Raw genomic sequence first — 13,571 nt, forward strand, 5'->3', positions numbered from 1 at the left:
GGGAGGGGGAAGGGGTGTGGTCACAGGGGTGTGTGACCCGGCAGGGGGCGGGGTGGGGTCTACTCCTTGGGGGCCCCGCCTCTGGGAGTCCCAGCCTTGAGGCCACGAGGAGCTAGGAGAGATGAAGGAGCCTTGCAGAGAGAACCTAGTATAACTAGGAAACCAGCGACTTTGTTTGGTTTTACTGCGGTAAAATGCATGTAACAAAATTGACTGTTAACCAGTTTGGGGTTTTGCTAAAAGGTGGGGTTTTTTTGTTGTTGTTTTTGTAAGCAATCTCTACACCCAACATGGGCCTTGAACTTACAGCCCTGAGATGAAGAGACCCATGTTCTACTGACTGAGCCAGCCGGGTGCCCCACCATCTCACCCAGGTGTCAGGTACACTCACATTATAGTGCGGCCACTCCACCATCCAAAGTGACACTGTCTGCATTAAACACAGACTCCCTACGACTCCCCCCAGCCCCCAGGTCCCACCTTTCCCTTTTCTGTCTGGAGGAACTTGACAATTCTAGGGACTTCGTGTAAGTAGAGTCACACAGTATTCGTCCTTTTGGAATGGCTTGTTTCACTCAGCATAGTGTTCTCAAGGTTCATCCGTGTTGTAGCATGTGTCAAAGTTCCTTTTTAAGGCTGAATAATATTCCACTTTATGCATATATCACATTTTGTTTATCCATCATCCATCACTGGATACTGGGTTGCTTCCACCTTTTGGCTGCTGTGAATAATGCTATGAACTTGTGCAATGCTATGAAAGTGTGCAAATATCTCTTCAAGTCCCTTTCAGTTTGGGAGGGGGGTATGCACCCAGAAAAGGAATTGCTGGGTCATCTTTGCAGATTTTTAAGTAGGAAATTGACATGATCTGACTTACACTTTTTTAAATGTTTCTTTAAGAGAGAGAGAGAGAGAGAGTGTGTGTGTGTGTGTGTGTGTGTGTGTGTGTGTGTCATGGGGAGGGGCCGAGAGAGTGAGATTGAGAGATTGAATCCCAATCTAGCTTCACACCCAGTGCTGAGCCCAATGCGGGGCTCAATCTCATGACCTCAAGGTCACGACCTGAGCCAAAATCAAGAGTTGGAAAAAAATCACTGGGTTTTGGAGAATGCATCTGTTCCACAGAAATACCCAGATCTCTGTTTAAACATGGTGCCTTGGGGGCACCTGGGTGGCTCAGTCGACTGAGCGTCCGACTTTGGCTCAGGTCATGATCTCACAGCTCACGGGTTCGAGCCCCACATCGGGCTCTGTGCTGACAGATGGGAGCCTGGAGCCTGCTTCAGATCCTGTCTCCTCTCTCTGTCCGTCCCCCATTCGTGCTCTCTCTCTCAAACATTATTTTAAATAAATTAACAAACAAACAAACAAACAAACATGGTGTCTTGAAACCATACATTCATGCCTCTTTCTTCCAGAAGGCTGCTTACTAAAATGATAGTAAAAAGATTTTGAAAGAAAAAAAATTAGTCCACAGGAAGAAACAAAGCAAAAAGATCAGTTGACAAAATTTTGGAAGCTGGGAATCAGATCACCTTTGACCTGAGAAATGGAGCATCAGTTGCCAGTATTGTGGGGAAACCAAGAACAAGCTCAGTTAGTCCAGTGAGTCTGGAAGAATCTGGGAGTTACAGGCCGTAGCCCCACCTCTTAGGAAGGGGATAGGGTTGAACAAAGGAGGACTGATTGAAGAGCCTTTAAGAGACTGTCGTCTGCACACCCTCCGTGACCTGTACCCTCAGGTGAATACCTCACCTCCATCATGGCAGAAGACATTCATTCCGGAGGATTTAAACCAGAAGGACTGTGGATCTGAGGACACCAGACCACGGAGACAAAGATACAGCAGTACAGCTGAGATTATGGAGTTCACATACTAACAGGACCTCTAACTCTTTTCCTCTAGTTAGCCACAAGAATGTTGGCCACTAGGCTTATACCATGCTCTGCTACAACCACGACCCTTCTGCTAGGCAAGAAATTAAAGAATTCCTCTCTGGGAAAACTGACCGGTCTAAGAGAAAAGGCCTCAGTTACTGAAAATGAGTCATCTCCAGCCGAATTGGTCAGCCCACACTGAGGGTGCCACCTGAGTGGCTCTGACTCTTAAACACTGATGTATGATTAGCAGACTTTGGGGGAAATCCTGATTGGGAGAAAGAGCAAAACAGGAAGGAAAGAAAAAAAAAAAAGTGAACCCTGAGAAAATAGAAACAGCATATGCAACAGAAGAGAGATTTTTTAATATAAAATTAAGATCCAAGGATATTGTAGCTATGAAACAAGAATGGGATATTGAGAATGAGAAAAGGTGAGAAGGAAGGTTAACAAATGAGTGATAACAGAGCAGAAAATCCACTGAAAGGTGGCGTATGGTTCTCACAGGGCAAAATCCTGCTCTAGAAGGGCCCTTTTCCAACGGCTCCACGGAGGTAAGCAGTTGTAGAACAGATTTAACCACAACTTTTTTTTAAAGTAAAAAAAAAAAAAATCTGAGCCCTCTAGCCACCCATTTCTTCTTCCAAAGTGACAGCAATTATTCTGAGAAATTAAAACCATCACGGAAAAGGCTACATTATAGTTTATTGTTGTCCTAACTCAATTCAGGGTGACAAGTGCAATCATTGCTACTGCATTTTACGACTCTGAGGCAGCATCACCCGAAGACGGTTTCTACCTTTTTGAAACACAAGATTCTTAACATTAACAGATTGTTTCGCCATCTTGAACCACGTGATCTGGAGTCAGCTACAGTCTTGACCAGGTGGTTTCTGCTCTTGTTTCACCCTAGGCAGGTGTCCCTACACAGCTGGGTGTGTTCACTCCAGGCCATCTTCACTTCCCCAGAGAGGCCAGGTAGATGTACCAGAACAGAGACACCAGGTTGGCAACAAGCACCCGGAACTGCCAAAGCGAACACAGGCCACAGTGAGCGAAGTCCTGACTGCGCTTCCCAGGCACCCATCCCACAGGACTGAGCCCATCCCCCTACTACTGTATTCACTGAGCCTTACTTTGTACTGAGCACCGTGCTGGAGGGGTGAGCGGGACTCTGCCTAGCCATGTTACAGGCCAGGAGGGGAAACTGACGAGAACTGTCCCACATCCTCCTTCGCTGAGCACTAGCTCCTGGCTTAGCTTCCCAGCCCAGGACTGGTCAAGTGGTGGCCTCACCCAGCCCGCTGGTGGCCGCCAGCCCCCCCACCCCAAGCCATTACCCTGCTTTGATGCTCTCATGGATGTACTCCCACCTGAAATGCCTTTAGTCAGGGAGTCTCCCTGGCATATAAGCTCCATGAAAGTAGCGGTCTGGTCTGTCTTGTTAATCACTGCACGCCTAGAGTTTAGAACAGTGGGGCATACAGTAGGTGCTCGGTATTTGCTTAATAAGCTTCACTGCCCCTGAGGCACTTGCCTGCGACCACCTCAAATGGAAACCGTGACCACAGCCTCCTGGCGCTCTGTCCCCAGGGGGCCCAGAAGGGTTCCATTTTCTAGGCTCTCCTACTCTCCCGTCCACAGACCCCTTCACATCCTCAGCCCTTCTGCCTCTCTGTGTCTGTTTCCTTTGCTACATACATTAGAATACAAGGCCCAAAGCCCTCATTGCCTTCCCTTCCTGTTCCTTGGTTATACTCCTTGGCAAAGCTCCATTCTCCCTGCTCCCCTGCCACCCTGGGGCCCTCGGTCCACGCACGCGAGGGGCTCCAGTCGGCTCCCTCTGCCGTCCTCTACAGGCTTGCCCCTCCTCTCCCCTCCAAGTACCCATCCTACCTCCTTTTGCCTCAGTGGGGCCCCGCCCTGGCCTCTGCCTTCCCCAAGGAAAGAGGTATGGATGGGAGGTCACCAGTGAACAGGCACCACTCTCTTGGCTTAGTAAAGAAGAGCCTCTGTCCAAAGCATCCCTCTGCCTGTGTCCAAACCCCATGCACCCTCTTTAGGGTAGAATATGGCCTCTCCAACCTTCAGAGACCCTCTCCTATCACTTCTCCCCACCTCGTCACACACTTCGTGAGAGAACTTCGCAGACTTAACGATTTCTTTTCTCCTTCCCCACCCACTGCTCAATTCACAGCAGCCTGGCTTCAGCCCTCACGGAGCCACTGAAATTGCTCCTGGGAAGGTCACTGATGAGGATTGTTGTTAAAGTCCATGAAACTAACTGATTTTCATTTTCCTTTAACTCCCTGCAGTGACTGTGCTTGTGTCACTGCCACCTTCTGGTTTTCTGCTACTCCTTGGTGTGTGTGTGTATGTGTGTGTGTGAGTGACCACCCGGCCTGCACCTCCCTCCCTCTTCCCATCCTTGCAATGGAGCTCTGCTCCAGGGGGTTCTGCCTCAGGTCTGTCTCTCCTTTCTAAAGCAGGGGGAAACCAAGTAGGTTACTTAAATGGTGTGCAAAAAAAAGCTTGAGGCTGCTCTCCTTGGAAAGGCCTGTCAGAGTGGCTAGCCCTTGCCTGGGCTCTGGGAACTTAGAGTTCCTGTGGGTTCCTACCTTTCCCCAGCGGATAAGAATGGCCTCTGTGCTTAGACTGCTCGCTAAAACAAAGCAGTTCTGCTGAGCACTGACTCTTCCTTCTGGGAGTCTGGAATTCTGGTAAGCACCAGGCAGAGGGTGCCTATGTGACTAGCTCTCCCCCAAACCCCAGGCACTGGGTCTTTACAGGGCTTCCCTGGACAGAAACGTGGCCTGAGTGTTGCTGCGTTTTGTTGGTGGGTGAGAGCTTGCCCTGCGTGAGCCTCACGGGAGGGAGGGAGCGTAGGAAGGCTGCAGTGGATTCCTAAGATGCAGTTGCAAATCCTTGCTCTGAGGCTGTAATACACCCACGGCCGTCAGCAGACGCTGTGCCAAGCCCCGCCTCCAGATCTCTAGCCCTGGGCGTGGTCTTGGGGCGGGACACAGGTGGGCTGTCCTCGGTGTGTAAAGACGGCGCAGGACCGCGGGCCCCTCAGCCTTGCCCTGGTGAGGTCTTCCTGCAGCTCAGAGCCCCTCCAGGCTCCCACCGTGCTGAGTGGAGGCCCAGTTTCGGCAGCCTGCCTCGGGCCGCGACCCCCGGTGCCCAGAAGGGCTGAACCTGGTGCGCGGCGCCCCGACAGCATCCCTGCCCCCAGGGTCCTGCCTGCCGCTTGCCGCTCAGGGCTCAGGCGCACGCTGATGTCAGGGCAGGTAAGGCCGGACTCGCCTCTGCCCCTCACCCTGCTGGGCACGGCCACCGCTCGGCTCCCGCACGCAAGCCCAGCTGTGACCCACGGGGCCAGGCACTGGCAACGCTGCGCCCCTGGAAAACTCGAGCTGTCCTGGACTGGAGGCTTTTCAGAAATGTTTCTGGGACCAAGGGATGAGGTGTGGGCACACGCTTCGCCCGTCCACATCCAAAGCTGCTAATGATTCTGCGCGGAGAGAAAACCACCAATGGTTCCAAGAAGGAACAAGGCTGGTGGAGGATGAGGCCCCCTCGGGCTCCGCATGGTGTCAGCTGGCCCTCACCTGCAGAGGGACGTAGTTGATGTTGATGAACTGCACTGGGGTCCAGACTCGCCAGTTCATGCGCAGCGCCGGCCAGAAGCTTCTCCTTATCTGGACAGAGAGAGCAGCTGCGTCTCTCCCCTGGAAAGGAGGGGAGTGTGGACAGTAAGTGACCACCACTGCCCTCGGAACTGAAGCGGGGGTGCCACGGTCTGGAGGGCCCCAAACCCTAACACGATGGTTTTGAAAACTGTGGATTTTGTTCCATTTGTATAGAGACAGCACATCGGTGTGTCTCATTAGCACCGCAGGGATCAGGAGCCAGTCACCTGGTCAGAAAGCCGACGGTGAGACTCCCCTTGGCTCATCCTGTGCCCACTGCCCGCACAGACCCTCATCGCTCCTCGAAGAGCTGATTAAGTGGTGTGACCCGTACTGCTGGCAGCGGGCACCAGAGCTGCTATTTATGGCCTGGCTGTTCGTGTTGCCCAAAATGGCCTCCAAAATTGATGCGTTTTTCAAGCAAAACTTGTCAGGAGTTTTTAAAAAATGAGCCCCAATAAGGTGATTCTGAATGTCATCTGAAAGGATGAGTGCATAAAAAATAACTATCTTGAAAAATAATAACAGGGGAGGCCTAAATTACTGAAGATTTAAAAAATACTCTATGGTAATTAATACTAATAATTATGGTAATTAAAAGCTAAAAAATAAAAGACATACGATGGAAGTAGAATCCAGCAAAAGATAGAAGAGTCCAGATAATGGCCTGTACATATGAGAATGGCAGTATATGATAAAGTTGACACTTCGAGGCACGGGATTGTTTGATAAATGGCAATGAGATAATTTGCAGTTGAAGTGGAAGAAACAAGCCAAGTGTATCTCCCACATATAATTAAAAAAATAAGAATACTGGAGGAAAATATAGAATATTTCTATTATGTTTGCATTTGTCAAAATGCACATAATATCATAAGAGGAAAAGAACAAAGTTTAAGAGAATATTTCCAGTCTCTTCCTTTAAAGAAACCCACAAAGAAAAAGAATCACGTATTTGAATACATGAATTTTTTAAACTCCTGCATGGAGAAACACACTATAAATGAACTATTTTTGTAACTTCAAATGTTTAACTTTACAGGAAGTTAAAAGATAAACACCTAGGAGCGCCTGGGTGGCGCCGTCGGTTAAGCGTCCGACTTCAGCCAGGTCACGATCTCGCGGTCCGTGAGTTCGAGCCCCGCGTCGGGCTCTGTGCTGACAGCTCAGAGAACCTGGAGCCTGGTTCCGATTCTGTGTCTCCCTCTCTCTCTGCCCCTCCCCCATTCATGCTCTGTCTCTCTCTGTCCCAAAAATAAATAAACGTTGAAAAAAAAAATTAAAAAAAAAAAAAAAAAGATAAACACCTAGGAGCGCCTGGGTGGCTCAGTCGGTTAAGCGTCTGACTTCAGCTCAGGTCATGATCTCACGGCTCATGAATTCGAGCCCCGCGTCGGGCTCTGTGCTGACGGCTCAGAGCCTGGAACCTGCTTCGGATTCAGTGTCTCCCTCTCCCTTTGCTCCTCCCCTGCTCATGCTGTCTGTCTCTCTCTCAAAAATAAACATTTAAAAAAAAAAAAGACAAACACCTAAAAAATGGGGAGAATATCTGCAATTTGTATCCGGCAAAGGATTGATCTCCTTAATATATACAAACACACGGTCAGTGAGAAAAAGACTACACTGATAGAAAATAAGCAAAGTTCATAGAATATGGGAGGTGTATAAAAAGATATTCGGCCTTATAAAGATGTATATGTTGTTTTTACATATCAACCTGCAAACTATTTAAAAGAAAAATATAACCATGATTGTCAAGAATGTGGGGAAACAAACCTCACGTGGAGGAGAAAGAAGCTCTGGGGTCACAAAGCCTGGGTCTGACTCGATTCAAGGGCTCGTAAGTTATGAGAACTTAAGCCATGGGCCTCAGCTTTGTCATCTGTAAAATGGGGTTGCCTTGTGGCTCAAATGACACGAAGGGCTCAACGTGGGGCTTGGAACAAGTGCTCATAGATGGCTGCCGTTTGTATTACTCTGTACCACCGCAGGGAGGACACGTTGAGGACAGCCTTTTTGGATAAGGGACGGACATATGGTGGACTAGCAAACACTGTGTGGTCCAAACATGATGTCTATGATCAAGAAATGCTAGACGTCGGCACAGCGCAGGGAAGAGAGAAAGTGATATTTTAACAGAGTTGTATGCTGACACTTGCGGTGAGCATAGTGTAATGTATTGAGAAGTTGAGTCACTGTGCTGCACACCTGAAACTAACATAACATTGTGGGTCACCTATATTCAAATTAAAAAGATTTTTTTTAATGCAGATGCAGAAGCATCTATCGTGTGTGTGATATAACGTGGTCCAACACAAGGCGTTTATGTTGGGCGCTTTACACACCTTGGTAACATACGATACGTGGATTTAGGGTTTTTGTCTATTAATGAAAAATATATTCCTTTCATAGCTAGAAGGAAAAAAAAGAGACACTCCTGTACCTTCACTTCTAATGTGGGTATCCTTTGCTTCCTACCTCAGGTTTTCTTTTCTTTTTTTTTTAACTTTTTTTTTTTAACGTTTTATTTTATTTTTGAGACAGAGGGAGACAGAGTATGAACAGGGGAGGGGCAGAGAGAGAGGGAGACACAGAATCCGAAGCAGGCTCCAGGCTCTGAGCTGTCAGCAGAGCCCGACACGGGGCTCGAACTCACGGACCGTGAGATCATGACCTGAGCCGAAGTCAGACACTTAACCGACTGAGCCACCCAGGCGCCCCACCTACCTCAGGTTTTCTAACGGCTTCCCAAACACTTCTTCTTACTATCAAGGACTTACTAGCAATCATGGTTGAGATTACGCATCTTTCCTGCTTCCCCCGCAAGGATCACTTTTGGCCACAGGGGCATTCTCTTCAGTAATAAGACCTCAAGGTGCTGCTTCAAAATAAAACCTGCAGAAGCATTTGCCTGCTGTGATTGGTTGGAACGATTACTTTCAGGGCAGAATGTGATTGGTTGGAACGATTACTTTCAGGGCAGAACAGGACACATCTCAGGCACACAGTGGACAGAGAGATGGTGAGAGGCTGGAGGTGTAGTGAACTGGGAAGGGTCTTAGGCTGGGCACGTTAGAACAGACATGCCTAGTGATTTGCGTGAACACACCTCCTGCGGTGAGTTGTGAGGTTTTCAGTCTATGCTGGTCTGTTAGCCTCTTCAGAGCACTTATGATGTTCAGGCACTGAATTAGCACAGGCTTCTGCGATACCATTAGGGGCCTGAAACTTCTGTGTCGTGAGTCCCAGAGACCCCCTTCTCAGAATCCTGTTTATATAACATATATAAGATTACCAGGGAACTATACTGAATACAGCTACCAAAATACTCAGAAAAGAATCTTATTGGGGTGCCCGGGTGGCTCAGTCGGTTAAGCGGCCGACTTTGGCTCGGGTCATGATTTCGCAGTCTGCAAGTTCGAGCCCCGCGTCGGGCTCTGTGCTGACAGCTCAGAGCCTGGAGCCTGTTTCCGATTCTGTGTCTCACTCTCTCTGACCCTCCCCCGTTCGTGCTCTGTCTCTGTCTCAAAAATAAATAAACGTTAAAAAAAAAATTTTTTTTTTTTTAAAGAATCTTATGATAGACCAGTATATGTGCTTCCTTAACACATTCAGTGACAAGACTTGAAGGCAGGTGCAGGGGGTCCAGAAACATAAAAGATATTTTGGGATGTGTGATATCAAGACCTCTGTGATTTCTTACTGCAGACCGACAGGTACCGCCAATATGACTGGGGTTTGTGTCTGACATTCATAAAAACAAGAGAGAGAAGTTTCAATTTTGGTGTGCTGGAAAGTTCACAGACCCTCTGCATTCCACCCACAGATGCCAGGTCAAGAATCGCTGTGCCCCGCAAAGAGCTATCGCAAGTACTATGGCAGCGACCAACCTCCAGGAAGTTCATGACGAGGAGAAACAACAACAGGAAGGCCGGTGCAAAGAGGAGGCGGTCCAGGAGGAGCCTCTTGACCCCAGCCCAGGGGACCTCAGAAGGGATCCAGTGCTCCATGAAGAGGTAGAAGAAGTGACTCAGTGGCCCTGTGAAGAAGAACCTGAGGCCCCGCAGCGGGGGTGAGCAGGACTGCCATTTCCTGGATGTGTCCTTCTTGCGTCCAGCTTCACCCCCCAACCCCAGGTCCTAAGCCCTGCTCCCTGGGCCCCCCATCCCTGACCACACAGGTATGTGTGGTCCTTCTAGAAAACAGGCTTTCTTTGAATCTGCTTCAAGCATTGTCTTTTGTCCCTGATAGACCAGATCCCCCCTCAATCTTCACGCGGCCAGCTCCTTCTCAACACTGTCAGCTTGGAGACCTCCTGATTGTTCTGGACAACGCACCAGCTGCTGTCTCAGCCACTCTCAATTCCAGGTCCTGTTCCACTGCCTTCATAGCATTTATCACTACATGTCCTCATCTCATTTGTTTAGTCACGTGGTGCCCTCTTCGCCCTGCTGCAGGTACGCGTCACAAGACGGATTGTGTCTGTCTCATCACTGCTGTGTCCACAGCGCCTAGAACGTGGCCTGGCTCAGAGGAGGTGCTCAGTAGTAAGTAAGTGGGGGCACCCCTGGTATTAGAGCTTCTTAGCAAACCCTGTTGGGTAGTTAGCAAGAGTGAAGCCTGGTGCTGGGCACTGGCTTGTCTGTCCTGCTACTGTGCATTCCCAAGTGTAGAATGCTTGGGACAGAACTGAACCCAGCCACGCCATCTGCTGGTAAAACACATCCACAGTTCCGTAAGATTCAGCAATAAAATGGGGGGTAGGGACCTAAGGGTCTTCTCATTTTTGACACTAAAGTCCTTAAACAAGTGGTTCTCAGCTGTGGCTTCCTGTCCTGCCACAGGTTATGTGGCCGGGAGCAGGTCCTCAGTGAGAGGGAACGGAAGTCAACGCCATAAACCGTGAGTGGGTGAGGCCTCTCAGGTGATCCTGACTCCCTCCTTCCCTCCAGGAGGATTATGGCTTCTCTTTATCTACATTACAGGACAGCTGTGGTGGCTGCAACCAGCGGGCTTCCGAGGACGAAGGGATATTTGTGAGTTTTAGATCAAAAACAAAACACGACTTCAAAATAATCCATCTATACAAACAGTATTGTTGGCCAGAGAACGTGATGTGGATTTAATTGGGTAAAACTCCTGAATCTCTGTGTTCTTTGCAGTTCCAAAAGTGATTCTGAAACTGGACATTTTTCCTAAGTATTTTTCTGGTTGTTTAAGCTATGAAAATAACAGAAACGACTGCAATATTTGAGTAGTTTTCCCCTTTCACGGTCTTTGTGTCTTGAAGTCTAATTTAGGTTCAGGTGAATTATCTGCCCTCAGATCTCTCGGCCCAATGAGGACAGCCACCCCCACTCATGTGATTCAAAATGAAAACCACAGGGGGCGCCTGGGTGGCTCAGTCGGTTAAGCGTCCGACTTCAGCCAGGTCACGATCTCGCGGTCCGGGAGTTCGAGCCCCGCGTCGGGCTCTGGGCTGATGGCTCAGAGCCTGGAGCCTGTTTCCGATTCTGTGTCTCCCTCTCTCTCTGCCCCTCCCCCGTTCATGCCCTGTCTCTCTCTGTCCCAAAAATAAATAAACGTTGAAAAAAAAATTTAAAAAAAAAATGAAAACCATAAAACAAGTTAATGTTATCCATCATTCTGACTTTTTCCCCATGATTACTTCAACACTTTTTAAAAATTATTTCTCAAAATTAGGTTATTTCAGAGACTTGGTCTTGATACCCTAGCTTTGTCATGGTTAGTCTGCTGCTGGTTAGATCAGCCCCTTTGTGAAACTCACCCATAAATGGCGTATCTGAGAGGCCCACTGGCATCTAGCTTTTGGGAGCTTTCTTTTTTCCGCTGCTTCGCCATCATCTGGGCCAGGAAGTTCCCAAGTGCTGACAAAATGCCACTGTGGACAGAGATGTCATCAGAAAACGGGGGCAACCAGCAAGAGGGGGGCCATTCCTGCATGTACTTAGCGTGGCTGTTCTGAGATCATGGTGGGGTGTGTAGAGAGGAGTCCTTTTTAAAGCAGGTTTTTAGTTTTAATTTTTTATTTTAGAGAGAGCGCAAGTGGTGGAGAGGGGCAAAGGGAGAGAGAGAGAATCCCAAGCAGGCTCCACACTCTGCACGGAGCCTGGCGCAGGGCTCAATCCCACGACCCTTGGGATCACGACCCGAGCTGAAATCAAGAATCTGACGCTCGACTGAGCCACCCAGGCGCCCCTAAAGCAGGTTTTTAAGGCAGCCCCAGTGTGGGGTCCCTATGTCAAAAGGTGGGCATAGCAGAACGAAAGCCAGGAAAATCTGATCTGTGGACTGTGTCTGTGCCAGTGCCTGGCTGTGATATTGTACTACACTTTTACAAAATGTTACCCATGGGGGGAACTGGGCAAAGTGTGTGAGGGATCTCCCTGTATTCTTTCTTACACCCGCATGTAAACTACAGTGATCACAACAGAAATGTCAATAGAGAGGTGGAGACAGGTCCAGTTGCTCCAAGGCTTGGTCTACAGCTACCTTCTGATAAGCTCCGTGGGCTAAAAATGTCAAAATTCTTTGTATGGGTGATAAGCACCTTCTTGAGCTGACCCTTGGCTACCTCTTTCTCATCTGCTTCCTTTCTCGGCTCTTCATGTCTCCAGCAACACAGTCTTCCTTCCGCCCCTCCATTATTAGCTTGCTCCTCCCTCGGGATCTTTGCACCTGAAGTACCCTCTGCCCAGGGAGATTTGGCTCCCCTCGTTCCCTCCCTTCATTCAGGCCTCCCGTTCAAATGTCACCTTCCCCGACCACTTCATCTGTGCTATGTATTTATCTGTTTATCCTCTACTCTTTCACTAGAATAGAAACGCCTTTGAGGGTCCCTACCCTCTTGATTGCTGCCGATGCCTGACACGCAGGAAGCGTGCTGTACCTACTTATGAAAAGCTGGCTTTAACAAAAGCGGACAAACTTATAAAATTAAGTAATTAAAGTAATGGAGGAGGACGATGTCTCATAAAAAGTTTAGTACCCCAAATCAAAGGGTGCAACTGACCAGCAGACGGGGGAGGGGAGAGTGCGGAGGGCGGAGGGGGGTTGTCACCTTTCTGCCGAATGCAAAGCTGACTAAAAAAACAAATCTTAACACGTCGCGCCTGAGCCACTCTAACCTCAGAACAAGCGCAGGTCAGGCTTCGACCGCCCGCGGAGAAGCTGGGCCGGAGGTCACCTCCAGGGCCGGAGGTCACGTCCAGGGCAGGAGGTCTGCCTGGAGCCCTTCGCTTTGTGCCTTCCTTCGGTCTGGCCCCTGGTTAACTACTTGTGAGGACCGAATGCACCAAGCCGCCTATGCTGAGCTCTCGGGCTAACTGAAGGCCTTTGGGAGGTCATTTTGACACCCGGACATTTTGCCTTTGGCACTCAAATCCCTGCACAGGATGCATCTACGTGGCTGGGTCCCCGAGGCCGGCCGAGCTACGGGCCGCCCCCCGCCCGGTCCCGTCCCCTCCGTGGCCGTTGCGCGCCGACCTGGTGGCCGCCTTGGTGAGCACAGGGTAGAGCCGCAGAAGGCGCAGGTACTGGGCGAGCGCCCGCTGCGGGAGCGCCCCGAGCCCGGCCTCCGCCCGCAGCTTCGACGCCGCCGACGCCATCGCCTCCCGCGCTCCGCGCCCTCCGGGGCCCCACGACCCCGCACCAGGCGGGGACGGCCTGACATTTCCCGCCCCGCCGCGGCACGCAGCGCGGCCGGGGACAGACCCCGCCTTGCGCGGCGACCGCCTCCGCACACTTTTCCCTGAGTCCCTATCTGGCCGCCACCCCTCGGGCGGCCGTGGCCATTGGAGCTCGGTGGGGCGGGGCGGGGCGGGGCGAGCCTCCAGAGGGAGCGGCGGGCGCTTCCGGTCTCTCGCGAGAGTTGGGGGGAGCGCGCCAAATTTCTCCGGGAGAGCCGGGGCGGTGCGAGCGCGGCGCGATGGTTCTGAGGAATAGCGGGCGGCGGCGCGCGGAACCGGGCGCGGACGG

At 50.3% G+C, this 13,571-nt stretch overlaps 1 protein-coding gene and 1 long non-coding RNA gene across 3 annotated transcripts; both read right to left on the reverse strand.

Annotated features, from left to right (window-relative positions):
- Positions 1-2,561: 2,561 nt before the first annotated feature.
- PXMP2 (peroxisomal membrane protein 2) lies at positions 2,562-13,365 on the reverse strand. Of its 2 annotated transcripts, none has more exons than XR_005787089.1 (5): positions 13,080-13,365; positions 11,362-11,475; positions 9,464-9,626; positions 3,255-5,612; positions 2,562-2,907 (listed from the first exon to the last, which is right to left on the reverse strand). XR_005787089.1 is itself a non-coding variant. In XM_040464193.1 (5 exons), exons 1-5 carry the CDS (start codon positions 13,199-13,201, stop codon positions 2,839-2,841), a joined length of 588 nt encoding a protein of 195 aa, XP_040320127.1. In that variant the 5' UTR covers positions 13,202-13,357; the 3' UTR covers positions 2,562-2,838. The 2 variants fall into 2 exon arrangements, 1 of the variants encoding a protein (XP_040320127.1); XM_040464193.1 differs by having other exon boundaries at positions 5,493-5,612; positions 13,080-13,357.
- On the reverse strand, positions 7,065-8,413 carry LOC121022756 (uncharacterized). The gene is made up of 2 exons (XR_005787096.1): positions 8,316-8,413; positions 7,065-8,066 (listed from the first exon to the last, which is right to left on the reverse strand). It is a non-coding gene; the product is annotated as an uncharacterized LOC121022756 (long non-coding RNA).
- Positions 13,366-13,571: the final 206 nt, after the last annotated feature.

The sequence above is a fragment of the Herpailurus yagouaroundi genome, unplaced genomic scaffold, assembly GCF_014898765.1.
Source record: "Herpailurus yagouaroundi ecotype Mexico unplaced genomic scaffold, PumYag 437, whole genome shotgun sequence".
NCBI classification, from domain to species: Eukaryota; Metazoa; Chordata; class Mammalia; order Carnivora; family Felidae; genus Herpailurus; species Herpailurus yagouaroundi.

Coding starts and splice junctions, on each gene's coding strand:
- PXMP2 (XM_040464193.1), bottom strand. CDS start 13,201: ATGGCGTCGGCGGCGTCGAAGCTGCGGGCGGAGGCCGGGCTCGGGGCG. Junction 9,627..11,361: donor CTCAGATACGCCATTTATGG/GTGAGTTTCACA, acceptor GCGGGGCCTCAG/GTTCTTCTTCACAGGGCCAC. Junction 2,908..5,492: donor TCAACTACGTCCCTCTGCAG/GTGAGGGCCAGC, acceptor TCGCTTTGGCAG/TTCCGGGTGCTTGTTGCCAA.